Source organism: Maylandia zebra, linkage group LG4 (assembly GCF_041146795.1).
Source record: "Maylandia zebra isolate NMK-2024a linkage group LG4, Mzebra_GT3a, whole genome shotgun sequence".
In the NCBI taxonomy this organism is placed as follows: domain Eukaryota; kingdom Metazoa; phylum Chordata; class Actinopteri; order Cichliformes; family Cichlidae; genus Maylandia; species Maylandia zebra.
Genome location: NC_135170.1, coordinates 9,161,730 through 9,183,424, shown reverse-complemented (window position 1 = coordinate 9,183,424; position 21,695 = coordinate 9,161,730). Strand labels below are relative to the sequence as shown.

Sequence of the window (21,695 nt, the reverse complement as noted above, 5' to 3'; positions counted from 1 at the left end):
ATTTTGCTACACTTAATTATTGCAGACACAACTAAAACTATAACTGAAACTAATCAAAACTAAACTAAACTAGCAAACAAGTGGTAAAAACTGATTAAAACTGATATAAAATTGAAAATCTGAAGTCGAAGCTAAATAAAAATAAAAACTAATGAAAATTGCAAAACTATTACAACCCTGGTCCAGACTAAGATGGCGTTGGACATCTTCAGGGCAGAAAAGGGTTGGTGTGACCAAGGTGTGTTTTGGCTTGTTGTATGTACATTTCAAAATGTTACAGCTCTGGATGGACCAGTTACCAGGGCATGGAAGGATGTCAGACTTTATTACATGAGGAGAAGGGAAATTTCCGGGATTGAGGATCCTCTGGGATGACAAGGCTGGAGCAACGGTACTCGAGAGAAGAATTTCTGATACTTTCTGAGATATGATGTCACTAACCTTCTCTTTTAATTGTCTAGCTCCAATGAATTGACACATGGGAGTGTGTCAAAAAGGGGGAAGTTGAGTCCGAACATCAAACAATGGTTTTATGAACATCTTATGACGTTATTTGAGTGTTTAATAATTTAGCTATGGTAAAACTTAAGCATATAATGTGTTAGACTTAGAAATGGTTCACTAATTTTTGATTTCTTTTACACACACATAGATCATGATTAGAATAAGTCCCTGGGTCAAAGAGTCCTGAACATAATATTTTAAACCAAATTTGAATCATTAGAACAACAATGGATAACAATATTAGATTATCAAGGCTAGGGAGAGAGGTGTTTTGGTTTTCTGTCTCTTGCAGAGAAAGGAACAGACACCAGACGGGGACACGGAGATGTGAGGACCCTTCACAGCAGAGACAGATGTAGGGACTGCCGAGACAGCAACTGGGGTCAAGTGTCATGGCGTTTGGGCTCCTGGAGAAGATGGATCCCATAAACACAGCAATAACCATGAAGGGGTTGGCGAAAACCAGGAACACCAGACCAACGAGGTTCAAGAGCCTCTTGGCAAAAAGGGGGACACGGTGGTGACCCCAAAACACACAGATCCTTGTTTGAAATCGGGGCAGAATAATCCCCAGAACTGTGCAATGACTAAAGGGTGGTCTAACCCCGGAGGTCGAAGAAAGAAGCTGAGAATCACCCAACTGGAAGACACTGGTAGCTGCAGCAATAAAAATAAAGACAGAGGTTCTAGTCTAAGTACGTTTGAAAGGTATAAGGTGGCTTTAAAAAGGGGGTGGAAAACTGGAGCACCAAAATAAAGCTGTGGGAGAATTGGGGAGTGATGGGAGTGTCATCTGTAACTGCTGTTATGGTCGTAAATCTAACTTTGCTTGCATCTGAACTGCGTGAACACAGAGGTCATCCCACATATGGTCCACCCGTTAAAGGGGGACAGAGGGCCTCAGGACCAAGAAGAACTGGACCTTGCGACCCTGGAGTGCATGTTATAAGTGATCTCTTTTAAGAGATCAAAAGGGGGAATTATTAGATTATTCTGTTATTATATGTTACCTTATATATGTAATCAAAGTAGTTGAATTAGAATACTGCTGTAGATCATATTATACCCTTTAATATAGAGTGTGTGAGCTGTATGTAGTTTAGTTCTCGTTATACTTTTGAGTTAACAGAACATATTCACTTATTAGTTTATTAGATAAGTGTGCATCACTCTGTATCCTTGATCTGCTGTGAATGTGTTACATGCTTAATTGTTGAATCATGAAGAGAAGATTGTAAGCAGGAGAATCTGTGTCTAAGATAGGGGAGATAGACAGACCACATTCCACACAGAGAAAGCAGAGAGACAACTGCCGAGGTCATAACTTAGGCGCTGTAACAGAGAAAGAATGTGATGTTTTGGCTTTTACGACTAGATGGGGGCCACTAGAGACTATAAAAAGCTGAGCAACCCGTCACCATTTTGAGACTTGCTGTGACCCTCTTCAGGCATGTCTCCCCATCATGATGGTCCTTATGCTCTTAAGTGTTGAATTGTATGGAAATAAATGATTGTTGATTGAGCATAAATACACCGAGTATTGTCCTTCCTTCAGCCCAAAGATTCAAAGAATTGGGAGATTTCAACATTACTAATGTGGTTTCTAGGAGAAAGGGAGTGATTCTGGATATGTGCATATTTTTTTTTTTTAAATCATCTCATTTTTAATATGGGCAAGACCTAAGACTGTGGTTCTTTAACCCACGGGTGTCAAGCTCCAGTCTTCGAGGACCAGTGTCCTGAAACCATTAAACATGTCCTCACCGCGAAATGCCGAATTATTGCTTGTTAGGACATTAGCAAGACTCTATGGTACTTGACTGCATACTGAGGTGGCAAAATTCAGCCATTTAATTCATGTGTGTTGGACTATGGACACATCAAAAAGTTGTAGTACACCGACTCTCAAGGAATCAAGCTCGACACAGCAGCTGTAAGACTGACATCCACTTAACCACAGCTAAAAAAGGAATTTAAAGCAAACTTAAAACATGTTTCCTCAGGTTTGAGTTGAGTTGAGTTAGATGTTGAGTTAGATGTTGAGCAAACCGACACTGAAACGTCGGTTTGCTTTGGCTCACACAGAAGACATCGCATTATATAGCTGTCCTTTTGTACTCCTTTAAAGCGAAACATGCTTTGCATATGCGGCCAAGGGTGTTTGTCCTGTTCAGTGTTAGTGGAGACGGTTGCCATTTTTTGATGTATTTCTTCTGTCCGTCTTTGGAAGTTGAAAGGCTTGGGCTACTTGGCCTGCCATTTTATATCTGGTCATGTGACCGCATGGCTACGTCTGATTGGTGAAAGAGTTACCGGTAGCTCCAGTGGCGGCATGATCCATAATTTATATTAGTAGTATTATCCAATGTGTGAAATTAATTATTTAAAAAAAGTAACGAGTCGAATTTTGCAAATGTAGCGGAGTAAAAGTATCGTTTCTTCTTCACAAATGTACTCAAGTAAAAGTAAAAAGTATCATGCAAAAAAGGTACTTTAAAAGTACATTTTTTTCCAAAACTTACTCAAGTAAATGTAACGGAGTAAATGTAGCTCGTTACTACCCACCTCTGCCAGTTCCACACCACTGAAGCTGCAGCATTTTTACAAACCACTTCTGGTTCATCCGTTTCATTCAACGATCCGCTTTCGCCCTCCTCATTCTCCGTCGCTGCCGGCACACTTTTTCCGCCATGTGCGTATGAAAACAAAGGCACAGCGCCTGGCGTTTTACCCAAATTCTATCGCGATATTTAATTTTCTTGTCGTTGCCCAACATTATACCGGTATTACCGTGAACGGTATGATATGGCCCAGTCCTAATGGGCAGCACATTGAACACATTTTATAAGTGGTCAGAAACTTGTAAATAATTTATGAAAGAATAAAGTTACGTTGAAACCAAGCACACCATTGTTTTTCTTGTGACATTACCAATAAGTTTAATGTGTCACATGGCCCTCTTCCTATTTAAAAAACAAAAGTTGTATCCAAGATGGCCGACTTCTAAATGGCCCCCATGGTCACCACCCATCTTGAGGAGTTTGCCCCCTCACATATACTAATGTGCCACAAACAGGACTTTAATATCACCAACCATTCCCATGTTATTACGGTGTATCCATATAAATGGCCCACCCTGTAGAAAAGCGCTGTATAAGAATCAGTCCATTTACCTTCCCATCCTGATTCCCAAATCCTTTTTTAAATCTCTCGCTTCCTTAATAACCTCATTTATTTGAAATGGTAAACATCAATTTTGAGAAGAGCTCTTCTCCAAAGACTTAAGCTGGATCTCCAATCCACAAATATCAGGTGTATGTTGTAATGGAGACACTACTACCTTGAACCGTCATTGCCATTTAGTCTCATTCAAACAGGAAGATTTATTTACCTGCAACTTCAGGCTCATCACTTCCTCTTTCTTTGTCTTTATGGTAAATGGTAAATGGCCTGCATTTGTATAGCGCTTTTCTAGTCCCTAAGGACCCCAAAGCGCTTCACACTACATTCAGTCATTCACCCATTCACACACACATTCACACACTAGCGATGGCAAGCTACATTGTAGCCATGGCTGCCCTGGGTCGCACTGACAGAGGCGAGGCTCTCTTTACCTAGTAATAATAATAGTAATAGTAATAATAGCCATCATACTCTTAAAATTTGGTCTCAGGTTAGGAAGAGCCTTGGTCTGCGGGCTCACTTCTGGCACTCTAAGGGTCTCAAATCTTTTGTGCAATTATATGCAGATGGACAATTTGCAAGTTTTTCTCAATTATCTACCAAATTTGGCATTGCTACTGCTCAGTCATTATGTGCAGACTATGACAGTATAATTGTTCATTCTGCTGACTCATGACTGTGCAGCAATCACAGTTCGAATCACATGATCAAGTCTGACGACTGTGGTGGGTCTCACCAGCAAGAGCGATGAATACAGAGAGGTGAACTGATGGAGGACCACAGACTATTGTAGATTCAACAATTTGTCTCTGAACGTGGACAAAACAAAAGAGATGATTGTCGACTTCAGGAGAGCACAGAGAGATCACTGTCTACTTAACATCGATGGACGCTCTGTGGAGGTCGTCAAGAGCACCAAATCCCTTGGTGTCCACCTGGTGGAGAACCTCTCCTGGTCCCTCAACCCCAGCTCCATAACTAAGAAGGCCCAGAGGTGTCATTACTTCCAGCGGAAGCTGAGAAAAGCCCATCTCCCAACACCCATTCTCATCACCTTCTACAGAGACACTGAGCAGCTGCATCACTGTCTGGTATGGTAACGGCACCGTATCAGATCGCAATACCCTACAATGGATAGTGAGAACAGCTGAGTAAATCATTGGAGCCTCTCTTCCCTCCATCACAGACATCTGCAAAGCCACCAGCATTATGGAGGACCAAACACACCCCTCACACACACTCTTCACCCTGCTGCCTTCTGGAAAGAGGTACCGGAGCATTCAGGCCCTCACTGCTAGACTGCAAAACAGTTTCTTCCCCCGTCAGACTCCTGAACACTCAGTGACTGACACACACACACACACACACACACACACACCCTCATACACATCACTGCACAGTCTCACACACACACACACACACACACACGCACACACACACCTTCAAACATCAAGTTACTTTTTGCACAATGTTCAGTCTTTTCGCACAACCCACTGTCATTGTTGCACTTTTCTTTTGCACTGTTGTGTCTGTATTGTTCTGTTCTGTCAGGTGTTGCACTATAATATGTTATATGTAGGGAGGAAACCATAACATGAAAATAATGTGAAAATTCTGAAGTACTCTGTTTTGTACATTGCACTAAAACTTTGTAAAGTTAAAAGTAAAAAGAATTTTTAAAGAATTTTCTCAGGTTATGTGAAGATACTTCAGAGAAAGTACTCTAAAGGTTACACACACCTAACCTCTAGAGGCCTTTCTCAGAAGGTTAGTGTTGGCTGGAAAATGTGATGGGACACTGGGACCCCTAATAACACACCAAAATGAAAACCACCGCTTGACAGTATCCTTCTCACAAATCCAAGATCCCTCACCAACAAGGTGGATAAACTAAGGCTGTAAATATCAACAAACAAGATGAGCTGGGACAACTGCATTCTGCTGTTAATGGAGACACTGTGATTAGCTTAACAGGCTACACAACAGTTCAACATGATAGGAGTAAGGCATCTGGTAGGAGCAAAGGAGGTGGGATATGCATATATATATATAAACAGATGATGCACCAGTGTAATTGTGATAAGTAGGCACTGCTCAGATGATTTGAGTGTGTTTATCAAATATAGACCCATAAATCTGCCACAGGAGTTTACTGTCATACTTCCTACTGCTGTAAATATACCACCAGATGCCAGTCCTAGTGCAGCCATTGGCCATCTTTATAACACCATCACCAAACAACAGAGTACATATCCTGAAGCTGTCCTCATCATATCTGGCACAAAACCAAGACAGCCTGCAGAATGCTCCTCATGGATGATAGCTCAGCTTTCAATACCATCCTCCCTCACAGACTTCATGAAGTTTGTGATTGACACCACAGTGGTTAGACTCATGTTTGGCCGGGGTGAATCCCCTTATAGGGATGAGCTGGAGCAGTTGTCTATTTGACATCTTCAAGACTAAGGAGTTAGTATAGATTTGAGGAAGAATGGGACAACCATACAGCCACTTTTCATCAGCAGGTAACTTGTGAGGATTCCTCCAGTGGTGACTCTTCAATAGAGGGCACCACTTGTGGAAATCTTTTGCGCAATTGATTGAACAATTTAGTGCTATTGAGACATTGTCACAGCACAGGCACTCTTGTCTTGAAGAATAGTCTTCTAGTACTACTGTAATACTTTAAAAACACATATCTGCACTGTAGATACCACACAAATATTTGTGTAATCACAGTCCCCTTAGACTTGTATACCTGCAGTTTTTTAATTGCAAAACTTTAAGAAATATGAGTGTTTGTGTTGATTTTAGATTTGCATTTATTTTTTAAAATCTGCATGTTTTACAGGCACCCGTCTTCCTGACTGATCTGATTACATTACAAAGGTGATAAAGGCACAGCCGTGTCCGTAACGTAATAAGATTTACCCTGGTGCTGCTACTGGCCTTCTACTGCTACTACATTGAAAGCATACTCACCTTTTGTATGTGTGTGGTACAGCAGTTGCACTACAGCACAGAAAAGAAGGCACTTCAAAAAGGTTACCACCATTGCCTAAGGAAGTACCGGCCACCCCATCCCGACCTTGCAAGAACCTCTCAGTGTCTGACAAGGCAAAAAACATCAAGGACCCAACTCATCCAGGCTACTCCGTCGGAGCTCTTGCCCTCTGGCAGGAGCAAAACAGGAGGCAGGGACTAACAACTTTCTCCTCTAGGGCAGTAATGGCACTAAGTGCTCAATCGAACTATAACGTTGCTGCTCTGAGACTAGCTTTAGGCAAATATGCAATAGCAGTGTAATTGCTCTGTTATTTTGATGGAAGGAGTTATTATTGCAGGAGACTCAATATGATCCAATTCCATTGTTGTGCAAACAACAACAAAGATTCAGTGGTTGTGTATCCAATGCTTTGCTCTTGGTGATGTAAGGCTTGGGTGCAGCTGCCATTTCATGAAGCTCCCCATGCACGGTTCTTGATCCATCTGAAGGCCAAATTAAGTTTGGAGATCTGCAGCTATTGATTCTACAGAAAGTTGGTGACCTCTGCACACTAGATGCCTAAGCTTCCACTGACTCTGCCACAAAGTGGTAGGCCACACAAAAACAGCAGAGTTCCTGTTGTTCTCAATGGCTTCCACTTTGTTACAATGCAACCAGCGGTTAACTCCAGAATAATTAGTAACAAAGAAATATCACACCTAATTGTGGCACCAGAGGTGTCCTATCACGGTACCATGGTGGAATCAACTCTACTTGTGGTAGCAACCCATTCTTTGACAAATGTTTGTAGCAGCCCGCATGCTTGACTTTATACGCCCGAGTTCAATGATTTGGATCGGTGAGTGAATATTTTTGACAATATAGTGCGAGTACGATTGACATACAAGTCCACAAATAGTCGATGGAAATGGCAAGTGTTGCTGTTCATTCCCTTGAGGTAAAGGACTGCCTTGCCTTTTCAGTTATTTCTGTCCACAGGGCAGGTTATTGCTAGTACATTCATTTAATAGTTGAACGACTCATAATTTTTTGGGTTGGCTCACTTCTTTTAAACACCATGAGCTAATGAAATAAAGCTGCCATAGACAAGTAAAATAATCACCTTTTATTTTACTATGTGATTGAGGACATAAAATTCTGAGATTATGCATTTTATTTTAATTTTACTCATTTAGTAACTATTTACTCAACTTTCCAGGTTGGCATAATTTTATCTGATAGGGTCACTCACATTTGGTAGTCAGACTTTAAGGACTGAGATGGATGAAATGTAATGACACTGTTGTATAACAAACTCCTTTTGAATCACTGATGCAAATAGCTACAGTGGTTCAAATCACGATAGAGCTGACTGTGCTTAAAGTTCAAGAAAACTTGCATTAAATCTTAAAATTTGATACATTTAAGGGTTGCTGAGGGAATCTTACCATGAGGGGTTTATAATTAAGAAGTTGATCGTACAAAGTTGGTTCCAACTTAAACCATGTGCCTTCTTTCATACCATAATGAAGAGATGTTGAGAAGGGAAAGGCACTGGAAATTGGCAGATGTAAACCAGAACCTCCACTCAGTAAGGTCAGAGGATGTGACATGATTTGACAACTGTTTAAGCATCCATGTCATTTTCAATCTAGCGTTGCTCTAATGGGCTGCATCATGGCTGTATGGACTCCTGTTAAGTCAGTGATTTCCATTTTTATTTTATATGTTGTTTCATTTTAAAACATATTTGACCTTTTCTTCCCTATATGGTCATAATGTGTCAAGAGCCTAATAAAGTTGTATGAAATTAAACACTTTGACCCATGTACTGCAGACAGCTCTTTGAAAGTTGTGTGCTGCTGATGAAAGACATGAAATGCAAACAAATCCTGCATGACAGAGCATCATTCATCCTATAAAGAGCTGACACTTAGCAATATTAGATTAAACCCATTTATTTTTGAAGGACAGTGTCCCCCCCCACCAAATGAAGCCTTATATCAAAAACAAATAACTGTAGGAACATAAAAATGTTAGACTTTAGGCTCAACCTCAGTTGTAAATATTTTCCTTTAATATTTTCTGTTGATTGGAATGGCCTGGGAGCTTGTTCAGAGTTCTGGTTCTGAGAAAGCCCTCTTCCCTTTGGAAGGAAGGTAGTGACAAAGCAAGGAAGTGGAGAACAAGGGGTTGAAGTGAAGGAGGTATTGGGTGCATTTCCAGGTTTACATGGCAAACAGAATTAGGAATGCCACCATCAGACAGAAGAGGCCCATAGCCTCAGATAGAGCAAAGCCTAGGATGGCGTAGGAGAAGAGCTGCTGCTTCAGGGAAGGGTTCCTGTGAAGGAGAGCAGACAGGTACAAGGATACATTCAGATTCTGTTCCATTACAACTAAATACATGTAGGTCATCTTGCAGGGTCACTTTTACACCCCCTCGAACAACAGACCTGTAGTACCAATTTTAGCACAAAGTTTCACCATCTACAACAAGAAATGTACCAGTTACACTCTTTGCAACATTTCTGACAGATTTTGGTCTAAGAGCTTATAGTTATTTATGGAATTTTCAGGGGTTTTACTGTTAGTAATAAAATGGACCATTAATTTCACATTGACACATCTCAAAGTCTAGTTGGGGATCGTGTTAGTATGCCACTTTTAGCTTTTCTTCCTGCATTTAATGTTAACGACTGCAGTAATGTAGTTAATCCTGGTGGAAATGTATACACAGCCTTACCTACAAGACAAAAACTCCCTGATTCTGTCACCAGCAGAGTGATAATGCACCAACTAACATTTTAGTACAAAGTGCTTCAAGAACCCACTTTCCACATAAGCCCACAGATTTATGGGGGGTTTTTTTGTTTTGTTTTTTCTTCCATCATGCAACTATTTATACTACAACCTGATTTTCAGTTTGTTCTGAGATCAAGAAGCAGCTCTCAGGCACATTTTCTTGGATGGGATTTCAAAAGTTCAATTTCCAGACTGATTTAACCCTCATAATGTCCTCCCGATTTCCATACACCTGTGGTCCTCAGGGGTCAAAAATGTCCCCACTTCATTTGAGTGTTTTTTTTTAAAGTATAAATTGTCAATCAATTCAGTGTTACACCATAGTTTTACTTAAGACCAACACATTAACACAAAATTTACCCTACATTATACATTTTAGGGCCACCAGACCTTGTTTACATAAAGGTCTGGTGCCCACCAGAAAACACACTGTTTTCGAGTGGAAATAAACAAAATAAAATATTTAATTGTTTAGATAATTTTGACTAACTACAGAGTGCTGTATGTTGAACTTTAGTGAGAAAGTTTTTTTGAACCATTTAAAAACAATTTTTTTTTTTTTTTTTTTTTTTTTTTAATAAATGGCAGCACATAATCACACCTGTGGTCCTCAGGAGTCAAAAATGTCCCATCTGGTTTGATTGATATTTAATTAATATGAAGTGGATTTTTCCCCCACTTAATTAAAAATGGTAAATGGTAAATGGCCTGTATTTATATAGCGCTTTACTAGTCCCTAAGGACCCCAAAGCGCTTTACATATCCAGTCATCCACCCATTCACGCACACATTCACACACTGGTGATGGCAAGCTACATTGTAGCCACAGCCACCCTGGGGCACACTGACAGAGGCGAGGCTGCCGGACACTGGCGCCACCGGGCCCTCTGACCACCACCAGTAGGCAACGGGTGAAGTGTCTTGCCCAAGGACACAACGACCGAGACTGTCCAAGCCGGGGCTCAAACCGGCAACCTTCCAATTACAAGGCGAACTCCCAACTCTTGAGCCACGATCGCCCCACTTAATTCAAACATTTTGATACAATTTCTTTTATTCCATTTCAAATTTAAGTCTGATAAAAACATCATAAAAATGAATTTTTTCTTTGTTTTCGGGTAAAAAATAAATTAAATCATCAGTTATTGTGATTATTGTTTCACAACCAGAGTCTGTTGCTTTAACAGATTATCACAGACGAGTTTATGTCAAAGTTAATTTAGAAAGCTGTTTTTAAACTACTTCAAGTTTTTTACTGGCAGCAAATAATCACATCTTTTGTCCTCTGGGCTCAAAAATGACCCCGTTTGCTTTGACCGTTTATAAAGCAACAAGTATAAAATATCATCCATCTCTGTGTTTCAAGGTTTTATTCAACTTTATTCCAACTCATTACCTGACAGTTTTCTATATTTTGGCATGGTAGGACACCACGGCATGGGTCTGAGTGAAGGCAAACTTTCATGAGGACAAAGGCGTGTCCATATTTGACACAAGTGCAGGAGGAAACTCATGTTTATTCCTCTGCACTGGTCCCATCATGGACAGCATTCTTTTCTGCAGTTGCAGGCCTGCAATGTTAGGGACAACTCATGTGTCCTGACTACAGGACAGACTGTTTGCCATTGTGCACTAGCATGTTCCATGTACAGCTGGACCTGGCATCATATACTGCCCATGGTTTTATCTCATAGTTCCCTGGTTTACTTGGGATGTTCTGTTGGAATGGACAGAGTCCTCTGAAGGGGACTTGGTGCTCATACAGTCACATCAGTACCAGGATCTCACATCACAGCAGGAGAAACACCCACTTGTTGCATACACCTCAAATGGGAGCACGTTTGTGTCATGAACGATCATCTATTGTGTCTTTATCAAGAAATATAACCTTTTTGTGCTTCTATGATTAATATTGTGTTAGTATGAAAACTTCTCTACCAGACTCAGGATGTCATAAACTGGCCGTAGCGACTCTACTGGATGCACGGCCGTAAGAATCAACATACCCACATATGCCTACAGCTGCATTTGATCCATTTTTCCTTCCTCTCTCATTGTCCCTCCTTTGTCATTGAGTTGGCTATAGAGCAGGTCCTCTGCTAATTCTGCTAAGCCCAGTCACTTTCTTTCCAAGCTCCTCAGACTACCATGTCCTGGATGCCTGAGAACCTACTTGAACATAGTTCAGATTCTTCATCCACTTCTGCAGGTGGGTGATGTGCTTTTTCAGAGAAAGGGTAGCATGTGCTCTAAAAATGGACAATATTTTCTTTATTTTCTAACCCTGGATCTTCCTGAACAGTGATTCTCCCTCCTCATTATACTAGAGGACAATATATGCTTTTGTCTTACTGGTCATTGCTTTGATGAGCATACTCTTATTTTACCATGTTGTGCAAAGTATGCAAATCTTCAGTGCAATGGAGGCTTGTGAGCATACTTTGTGTATGTATTATTGTAAGGTCTACCTTACAATACGAAGCACCTTGATGCGACTGTTATGATTTGGCGCAGTATAAATAAAATTTCATTGAATATAGAGCATCTGCCTCCTCATTGTGCTGCCTGTTGTTGTGACCAGTGCTTGACCCCACACATCAGTAATCCAAGATCAAAGAGGTTGAAAGCAGTATGGTGTGAAAATACAGCTCCTTGCAACACTTTGTACTTCTGATCATTTTGTCCACGAGGACCACAGGTGTTATAAAATCCAATAAAAACCCCATAAATAAATCAAACTACTTAAAATTTATTCCAATCATGCATAGCATAGTATTGAATAACTTCTATTTTCAGACCACTTGATTAATAAAAACACATTTTTGATAGCAAAAGATTTCTTTAGAGGACAAAAATGACCCACGGACAACACAAGGGTTTTAAAGAGAATTTAGCAAGCCAGCATATTCTGTCCATTATTAGTTTTATTCAATGGCTTGAAGCAATCAGCCATTAATAGTATGTGTTGCTGCTCATTTTAGTGAGAGAAATGAAGCATTCATATGTTGCTATAGATGTAAAGACAGAGCGTTAGTCAGATGCTTAAAATGACTCTTCCAATGTCTGTCGATGCAAATAAGGAACTGATGACAGCTTGACCAGCTTTCAAGTCTTCAAATTAGTGAAGTTTTAAAACAGACACTACTGGTAGTCTCCCCTCCCCCCCAAAACAACTATGCAACCCTTCAAGCTGATGCATAAAAACATTACCTGGCATAGCCAATGATAAGGCTGCCAAACACTGTTCCGATTCCAGCTCCAGAACCAGCCACACCAACTGTGGCAGCACCAGCACCAATGAACTTGGCAGCAGTGTCAATATCACAGGAAATGGTGCTGGTCCGGAAGGAGCGGGTCAGGACTGCAGATTGGCTGACTGGCAACAGGGCCTGGGTGAAGACAAAAGAAAATGCATGTTTATGAGTATTACATTAACAATTTGAAACATTTGCAGCCTTTAATTAACAAACTGATTGCATCTAAACAAGATAAACAAGATCCTTGAAATTACTTTTGGAAACCACCACTCAGTGTAAAACTATTAAATTAGTTTTGAGTCATGTCACTCATCCCATAAGCACATCACAGTACTGATTTTACATGTTGCAAGTGAACAGTGCAGTGATTCAGTTAAAGTATTGACCTGTTGCTCCACTGTGCCTTCAGGTCTGTTGAAGAGAGAAACTGTGACTGGCCGTGTCAGGACTCTGGAACCCCCACGCAGCTGTAAGCAGACCAAAACATTACAAGTAAACAATCTGAGCAACCAAGAGAAGAACCAAGCACCGGGTTAAGTGATAATGAATATATTTGTGTTTAATTTAAAGCTCTTCACAGCATTTTCAAAACAGCACAAGTGTTATATTTTGGCGTGAACATCAACACGCAACAGCATGACTGGACTATGAAGCAAATCGCCCAACCCAGTTGGCACAGTGAGTTTTGCACTGTACATCAAGATGCCGTTAAAGGTTTTTAGCTGGCAATGCCACTGTTCAAGCTGCATGATTTGATCATATTATGTTAACACTACTTTCACATCCCTGTGGTAAAATATTCCAAGTAACTGATAAGTCTTTGCATGAAAATAAAACCAATTGAAACTTGAACGGTTTATGTTTCACCCCAAACAATTAAAACATGAATTAATGAAGAACATGATGATTTAACTATCACGTTATCAGGTAACATACCACAGCAGGAGAAGTGACAAACTTGGTGCAGAGATACATGGCTGGAATCTAGAGAGAAAAATTTTAAAGTTAGTGTTCCGACACATTCATTTCTAGATAGTGAGAAGGATTCAGTCCAAGGTGACACAGTATCTTCAGTTAGAGAAGGCAGAAGTGACCTTCAAAAACTTGGCAGGTATGCATTTAGGCAAGCCACAATTAATTTGGATATACAACAGTCATGGTGATGTGGGAAAGTGGATAAACATTTTTTGGGGAAAGATGGGATTTAACAATGTTCATATTTGTTTCAAAGAATAAAAACCCCAAGAACTGACAAGGTATAGATCCCAGTTCTGCACCCTTTTACTTGCACATCTTGAAAGACATACTGTGGATAGTTTCCATGTGCAAAATTGATCTTGTAAGTTGTTTTTTTTTTAATTTAATAAAGGAAGAGCCATTTCAAATACAGGACGGGTATGATAGCAAAAACTGATGGGCTTGCTGTTGCCTGATGCACCTCATCTAATCCAATTTGAATGCTTACTATCAGGGTCAACTCTAAACAAACTAATAGATGTCCACTTACGTTGCACAACGAATGGCTTTGAGACAATTCAGGACATTTCTACTTACTGTGAACAGAGCCGTAATTTTTTATTTTTAAAGGCCAGTTTACTGAGGAAAAAAACCAACAACTTAGTTTCAATCCTTTAAGTCCCCTGCTTAGACAGGGGTCTCAGGGGGGTTGAATTATTGTCCTAGAGCAGCACCGGAGCTAAGCTACTTAGCACACAGCCCTGAAGGTCAAAAGTGGACAGCAAGCAGGCACATAAGGCCAAGACGACAAGCACGGCGCACGACACTAAACCATTTCAAGCCAGGCTAAGATGCAGTGACAAAAGGTTATGTGACACCACTCGTGTCCACAGCGGAGTCCTTGCATGCGCGTACTGATTCAAAGCTCGGCAGGCCCAGACTGTCAGACACTTTACGTTTAGCTTCCTGTCATGGTAGCTTGTCCGCGATAAACCCGGCATAGGACCCGTTGCTTGAGTGGCGAAGCAACAACCACAGCAAAATTGACTCTTCATCTTAATACTAGCCTAAGTTCACGTATATGAATGCAGCTAAAAATACAATTCTGTCATTCATCAGAACCACATCATTCAATAAACGTCCTAGCATGCTAGCAATCCAATGCTACCACTAACAATTAGACATACGAACATAAGATATACTACGCCATTTAAATGCCAGAAAACAAAAATAATAAAACGCCTTAACTGAGTAGAGACGAAGTGTATGAAGTAATACAGGCAAATATTACCGGTTAGATACGGATTTCAGGGACTCCTGAATTAGTTGGTCTTGTGCACAGCTGCAGTCAAAAAAGGCAGGACGCGTTAAACCGTCACCTTGTCATTTATAAGCTTAGCGTCTACGTCCTAAACGCTCATTGGTCAGAAACATCCACTCTTCATTCATAACTGACCCAGCTTGTCAAGCTAGCTAGCCTATCAGATAGAGCTTTGTTGAACCACTAATGCTGTGACTGGCCGTTACTTTTAAGAAGGTGGGACCAAAGGAAACTTTATTATTTTACTGGACAATATTGCCGGGAATGTCGAATCTACGTGGAGCGATGTTTTAAAGCACATTCAATCCTATAAATATATATTATTTTTTGGAAAGTCCAGATCGCTTGAGTAAGTCAGGGTGCGTTCTATTCGTCCATTTTGCTTAGGAAACTTCTTTGACACGTGACCCGGAAGTATCTCTGTAGAGGCCATGATGCGTTCCGGATGAAGTCGGAATTCGTAATTTCCGAGTTCCCAGTCGGAAATGTGAGATGTTTCAATTCTCAAAAGCTAAGGAAATTAGGTTCACTGTTCCTTTATTACCTCACTGATTAAAGGATAGAAATAATAATAATTCACAATTCATCATAATTCATTTCGACCATTCATGAAAACATTTCAAATTCAAATTTTATTTGTCACGTACACAGTCATACACAGTACGATATGTAGTGAAATGCTTGGACAACTGCTCGTGACCTAAAGAAAACAAAAAGGAAAAGGCTATGAATAAGATAGGAAATAAATATGAAAAATTAAAAAGGGTAAATTTAACTAGGAAGGAATAAAATATAAATTAAGGTTAAAAATGAAATAACTGTACAACACAAATTAGAATGAAGGGTAAATTTAACTGGGAAAGAATAAGATAAAATATATAAATTAAAGTTGAAAATAAAATAACTGTACAGCACAAATTAGAATGAAGGGTAAATTTAACTGGGAAAGAATAAGATAAAATATATAAATTAAAGTTGAAAATAAAATAACTGTACAACAAAATACACAATATAGAACTATATAAGAATGTATGAAGAAATATAAATAAATATATACACAATAACAGCAGCTGTACAAGTATTAACTGGAAATGGAGAATGTAGTGACCAGTGTTGTGCAATCCACATTATGTCTTGTGCAGTGCAAATATGCTTAAAGTGATTTAAGTGATGAAGTGAAAACAATGTCCAGAATGTCCAGTGTGTGTGTAAGAACTATATGTGTGGGTCAGTACTGTGTGGTGGTGTGATTGAGAGACCGTATCGCCTGCGGGAAGAAGCTCCTCCTCAGTCTCTCTGTGTTGGTCTTCAGGGAGCGGAATCGCTTTCCTGACCTCAACAGAGAGAACAGTCCGTTGTTGGGATGGCTGAGGTCCTTCACGATCTTCCTGGCCTTGGTCCAGCACCGCCTGCTGTAGATTGAGTGCAGGTCAGGGAGCTCGGAGCGGATGGTGCGCTCAGCTGACCGCACAACCCTCTGTAGAGCTCGTCTGTCCTGCATGGTGCTGTTCCCGAACCAGGTTAAGATGTTTCCCGCCAGGATGCTCTCTATGGTGCACGAGTAAAAGTTCCTGAGCACCTTGGAGGGCAGTTGGAAGTCTCTCAAGCGTCTGAGGTGGTAGAGACGCTGACGGGCCTTTTTCACCACAGTGTTGATGTGACAGGACCATGACAGGTCCTGCGTGATGTGAACTCCGAGGTATTTGAAGCTCTCCACTCTCTCCACTAGGCACTCGTTGATGACGGGGGTCTGGTAGTTCCTCTCCTGCTTAGTGCTGAAGTCCACTATCAGCTCCTTTGTCTTACTGACGTTTAGAAGGAGGTTGTTCCTCTGGCACCAGTTCTCCAGATTCCTAATCTCCTTCAGGTAGGCCGTCTCGTTGTTATCAGAGATCAGGCCCACCACGACGGTGTCGTCAGCAAACTTGATGATGGTGGTGGAGCTGGTAGTGGCCACACAGTCATATGTGTACAAAGAGTACAGCAGGGGGCTCAGAACACACCCCTGGGGGGCTCCAGTGCTGAGAGTGGTGGAGGCTGAGACATGTCCGCCCATCCTTACTGCCTGTGGTCTGCCAGTTAGGAAGTTGGAGATCCACTGACACATAGATGAGCTGAGTCCCAGATGCTCCAGCTTGGTGGTGAGTGTGGAGGGAATTATGGTGTTAAATGCAGAGCTGTAGTCTATGAAGAGCATTTTAACATAATTCCCCCTTCTAGTGTCCTTCATTTGCCCTAATAAACAGTTTATAACAATGACACAATTTAAGCATTAGTAAGTAAAGTTTATGCATTGCTCCTCCTTAGTATGCAATATATATACAGGGCCTCAGGGAGGGGGTAAGGCAAGTACTACTTGTTCGATGGGTATTTTGTGTGACAACATCTATGCTGAGGGTTATTTTACCTTGTAAAACATTTATAAAATTATGACATGAAATAAAATTAAATACTCAAGACTTCAACAAGTCTCAGCTATCTTTAAAACAGCAAAATTACATAGACAAAGATCAAAGAGCAACAGAACATACCAATATTTTCTGCCAGATGCAACTATTACACCATCTGAGGTTTGCAGAATACTGAAATGTATGTAAGATCTGATCTGAACCAGACTTTGTAAGAGGGCTTTAGGAGAGAAAGATACACTGAGCAGTTCAAATTCAAATTCAAATTCAAATTCGGGGCTATTCGGGGCCTGAACCAGGTGTAGGACTGGACTCTCCCAAACAGGTCACTATAAGACTGGACTCTCACACACGTCACCACACGCACCACCACACATTTCCTATAATCCTATAATTCCTATAATTTATAATCCTTATCTTTATAATCTCTTCTGCTATTTGCACATTCTTTACTGTAAATTCCTAAGTTAATTTGTAAATTTTTGTAGTAAACTGTAAATTGTAAATATTGTAAAACTTTTCTTCTGTCATTTAATGGTCGGGCATTGTACAGCTACAAGCATTTCACCCCCATGTCATACTGTGTATGGTTGTGTGTGTGTGTGACAAATAAAATTTGAATTTGAATTTGAGTTTGAATTTGAACTGAGAGAGTGCATGTGAATAATCTCGCAGATCTTCCCCATCTAGTTGGCGGCGTGCATAGAACGCATGCAAGAGCTGTGGTGTGGTGCGCTTCTCTCTAAATGCCTCCCTCAAATATGAAAATAGATCACTCGGTTGCTTCACCTGGTCTGCCATACGTAACTTAACTTCCTCTAGGGCAGACCCTTTCATTCATCAACAGTGTAAGAATCTTTTGCTGGTTCCCCACTAAAAGGTACAATCACCTTTTCTCTTGGAATGTAGACAACAGATCTGGTTGGAACATTACCCATATTAGCAATACTAGACATAACAGCATCACGTTTCCTACTCAGATCGTTAATCTGTGTTTGCAGCTGCACCAACGGTTACCTGCACTGTCAAACAAAGAGGCAGCTTGACTGTCTTCAAAAGCTGTTTGCCCAACAAGGGGATATTGAATTCTATAAGCTAAAGCCATAAATATGTGTGTCTGAGTCTTCCATCAAAAGTTACAGCTATCTTTATGAAGCTGTACATAAACGCTTTATTTCGCCAAGGCACTGCGTTTCTTACTGTTACATGCATTCGAATGGAGTGCTCGCCCGAAACAAAGTATAGGTTTTCGTTTTGTGAATAATTTGAAAATCTTAGCTCAAACAGCTGCAAAAATTGTTTGGTCAACACGGGGATATTGAATTCTATAAGAGAAAGACATGTGTGTCTGAGTCCTCTATCATAAGTTACAGCTATCTTTATGAAGTTGTACAAAAACGCTTTATTTCGTCTTTCATCTTCACCACACCAGGGCATGTGCTGCTGGCTGATACCATCCACATTACACCAGGGCCTTTGCTACTCGTTGATACCATCCACATTTCACCAGGACTTGTGTTGCTGGCTGATGCCATCCACAATACAACAGGGCCAGACTGAGGACATTCACATTACACCAGGGCCTGTGGTGCTCGCCAATACCATCCACATTTCACCAGGGCCACTGTTGTTGGCTGAGGCCATACACATTACACCAGGGCCTGTGCTGCTGACCGATATCATGCACATTTCACCAGGGCCAGTGGTGTTGGCTAAGGCAGTTTACATTACACCAGGGTGTGCGGTGCTGACCAATACCATCCATATTTCACCAGGGACAGTGTTGTTAGATGAGGCCATCCACATTACAACAGTCCCTGCCAATTACTGGCTGAGGCCCTGTAGCTGTCAATGAAACAGGCCTTTCAGAATAAACTGCTCATTGGTTTCCATTTCATAAATCACGTTTTAAAGTTTAACTGCTTACAACATCTGTCAAGAACAAAAACAAACCCTTCGTACGTGCGTGCCATATTAAATTTTATTTTTTAAAGAAAACATTTTCTTAAATCCAGATATATACAAATACTCTCAAGTACAATCAAAGTCAAATAAAATAAGAAAAATACGAAATCTAAACTAAGGTTTAAAAATGAATGTTTCCTGTCTCATTGGAAGGCTTTGAGTTTTTCTACATGTGTTTCTGTGTGTTTAAGTGAGTTTGTGTCTGTAAGCCTTTAAAGGAGAATGTGGAGGCTGCAGTGAAGAGAAGGGAGAATATCAGCATTCTGGAGTTTGCCCTGTGCAAAGTTTCTGTGCTGCTGAAAACAAGATGTTATGAATGGTGTAGACTTTAATTAATATTAATAATAAACCACTCAGGTCAGCGGCTCAGTGTTTTACCAGTCCTGTACACTTTTATTGGCTTGTGAAAAAAGCTTTATTTTTATATTTTAAACATTAATTCTATTTAATTGAGACAGCAATTTAAATCATTTCACTTGAAAAAGGTTTGAAAACCTTGAAGTAAATAAGGTCTAGTACACCTCGTGCCCCCCTTTAGACTCAGCCCTGTTTGCTTCAGCTTTTAGAAACCCTTATAATTGAAACATGGTATCAAACTAAGTTAACAGTTCACCAGAGTATTTTAATACAACTTCACGTTGTTTGTTGATCAGGTGCTTTGATGAAGGACTCCTGCTCACTTTTTCCCAGTAAAGGTTTTAATGGTGATCACAGGGACAGCGCTGCTGTTTCGCTCAGCTTGACATCAGCATCTCGGTCCACCCTCTTTTCTCTTCGCGGTGTGTAAACAGACTCCGGCTCCACGTTAAACTGTTTCAGTACTGCACTGCAGGTCCGGTCAGGTGCTGAATCTACATCCACACTGTTTACAGTCCCAGCGACAGATAGCGAGAGGTGAAGCATGTAGAGGCAGGTGTCCCGTACTGGGCTCTGGCTCAGTCTGTCTTCCTAAGCCAGGGGATCGGCAACCTTTAAGCCCCAAAGAGCCATTTGGACCCAGTTTCCACGAAAAACTAACAAACAACTTATGAAATCCCTGAAGTACTACAGAGAAAATAAAATGTTATTTATGTAATAAACACATTTGGAACAATGTTCAGAACAAAGTGTCTGCAGCTGCATTTTAAACCTTACTTTACACATGTTTAGTTCAGTGTTAAAGTCATTTTAGCCTCATGTTTACATCTCTAAGATCCAACTGTGACAATTTTCTATCAGTCAGCTTATAAGACAAATCACTCATGATTAATGTGTAACAGAAAATGAGACGAGATGATGATAAATGTGTGATGTAATCACTGTCTCCGCTCTTATATGTTGACAAATGAATAAGTATAAAAACAGCAAACTATCATAAATTTGGGATTTCAGTGTTTGTAAAAATGTAAACTTCCATCCATCCATCCATTTTCATCCGCTTTGTCCAGGGCCGGGTCGCGGGGGCAGCAGCCTAAGCAAAGAGGCCCAGACCTCCCTCTCCCCAGCCACCTCCTCCAGCTTATCCGGGGGAATACCAAGGCGTTCCCAGGCCAGCCGAGAGATATAATCTCTCCAGCGTGTCCTGGGTCTGCCCCAGGGCCTCCTCCCGGTGGGACATGCCTGGAACACCTCACCCAGGAGGCGCCCAGGGGGCATCCTTGTCAGATGCCCGAACCACCTCAGCTGGCTCCTTTCGATGTGGAGCAGCAGCTGCTCTACTCTGAGCCCCTCCCAGATGGCCGAACTTCTCACCCTATCTCTAAGGGAGAGGCCAGCCACCCTTCGGAGGAAGCTCGTGGCCATAGGTGAGGGTAGGGACGTAGATCGACCGGTAAATTGAGAGCTTCGCTTTTACACTCAGCTCCCTCTTCCCCACGACGGACCGGTGCAGCGTCCGCATTACTGCAGCTGCAGCCCCAATCCGTCTGTCGATCTCCGGCTCCCTTCTCCCATCACTCGCGAACAAGACCCCGAGATACTTGAACTCCTCCACTTGGGGCAGGAACTCATCCCCGACCCGGAGTGGGCACTCCACCCTTTTCCGGCTGAGAACCATGGCCTCAGATTTGGAGGTGCTGTAAACTTGTACAAGTTAATTCGCTGCTCTACGCACTCTGACAGTGACTTGATGAAACAGGAAATGAACTGGAGGGCCAGTCAGCTGATTCAGGTGCAGCTCTCAGATTTCAGGGTGTTGTCTAAACCAGCTTCCTTCCCCCCGGGACGCTTCCTCGAGCTGGCTGCACATATTTAACACAAATACACACCACGAGTTGATCTTTGACTTCAACATGAGTCTGCCCATACGGAAAAGAAATAGTAAAAACTTAT

The 21,695-nt window shown here is 41.2% G+C and overlaps 1 protein-coding gene across 1 annotated transcript; it reads right to left on the bottom strand.

The window, feature by feature from the left end:
* Positions 1-8,615: 8,615 nt before the first annotated feature.
* On the bottom strand, positions 8,616-15,140 carry LOC101484624 (ATP synthase F(0) complex subunit C3, mitochondrial). Its single transcript, XM_004562866.4, has 5 exons — positions 14,983-15,140; positions 13,671-13,718; positions 13,121-13,201; positions 12,688-12,866; positions 8,616-9,016 (listed from the first exon to the last, which is right to left on the bottom strand). Exons 2-5 carry the CDS (start codon positions 13,707-13,709, stop codon positions 8,902-8,904), a joined length of 414 nt encoding a protein of 137 aa, XP_004562923.1. The 5' UTR covers positions 13,710-13,718; positions 14,983-15,140; the 3' UTR covers positions 8,616-8,901.
* Positions 15,141-21,695: the final 6,555 nt, after the last annotated feature.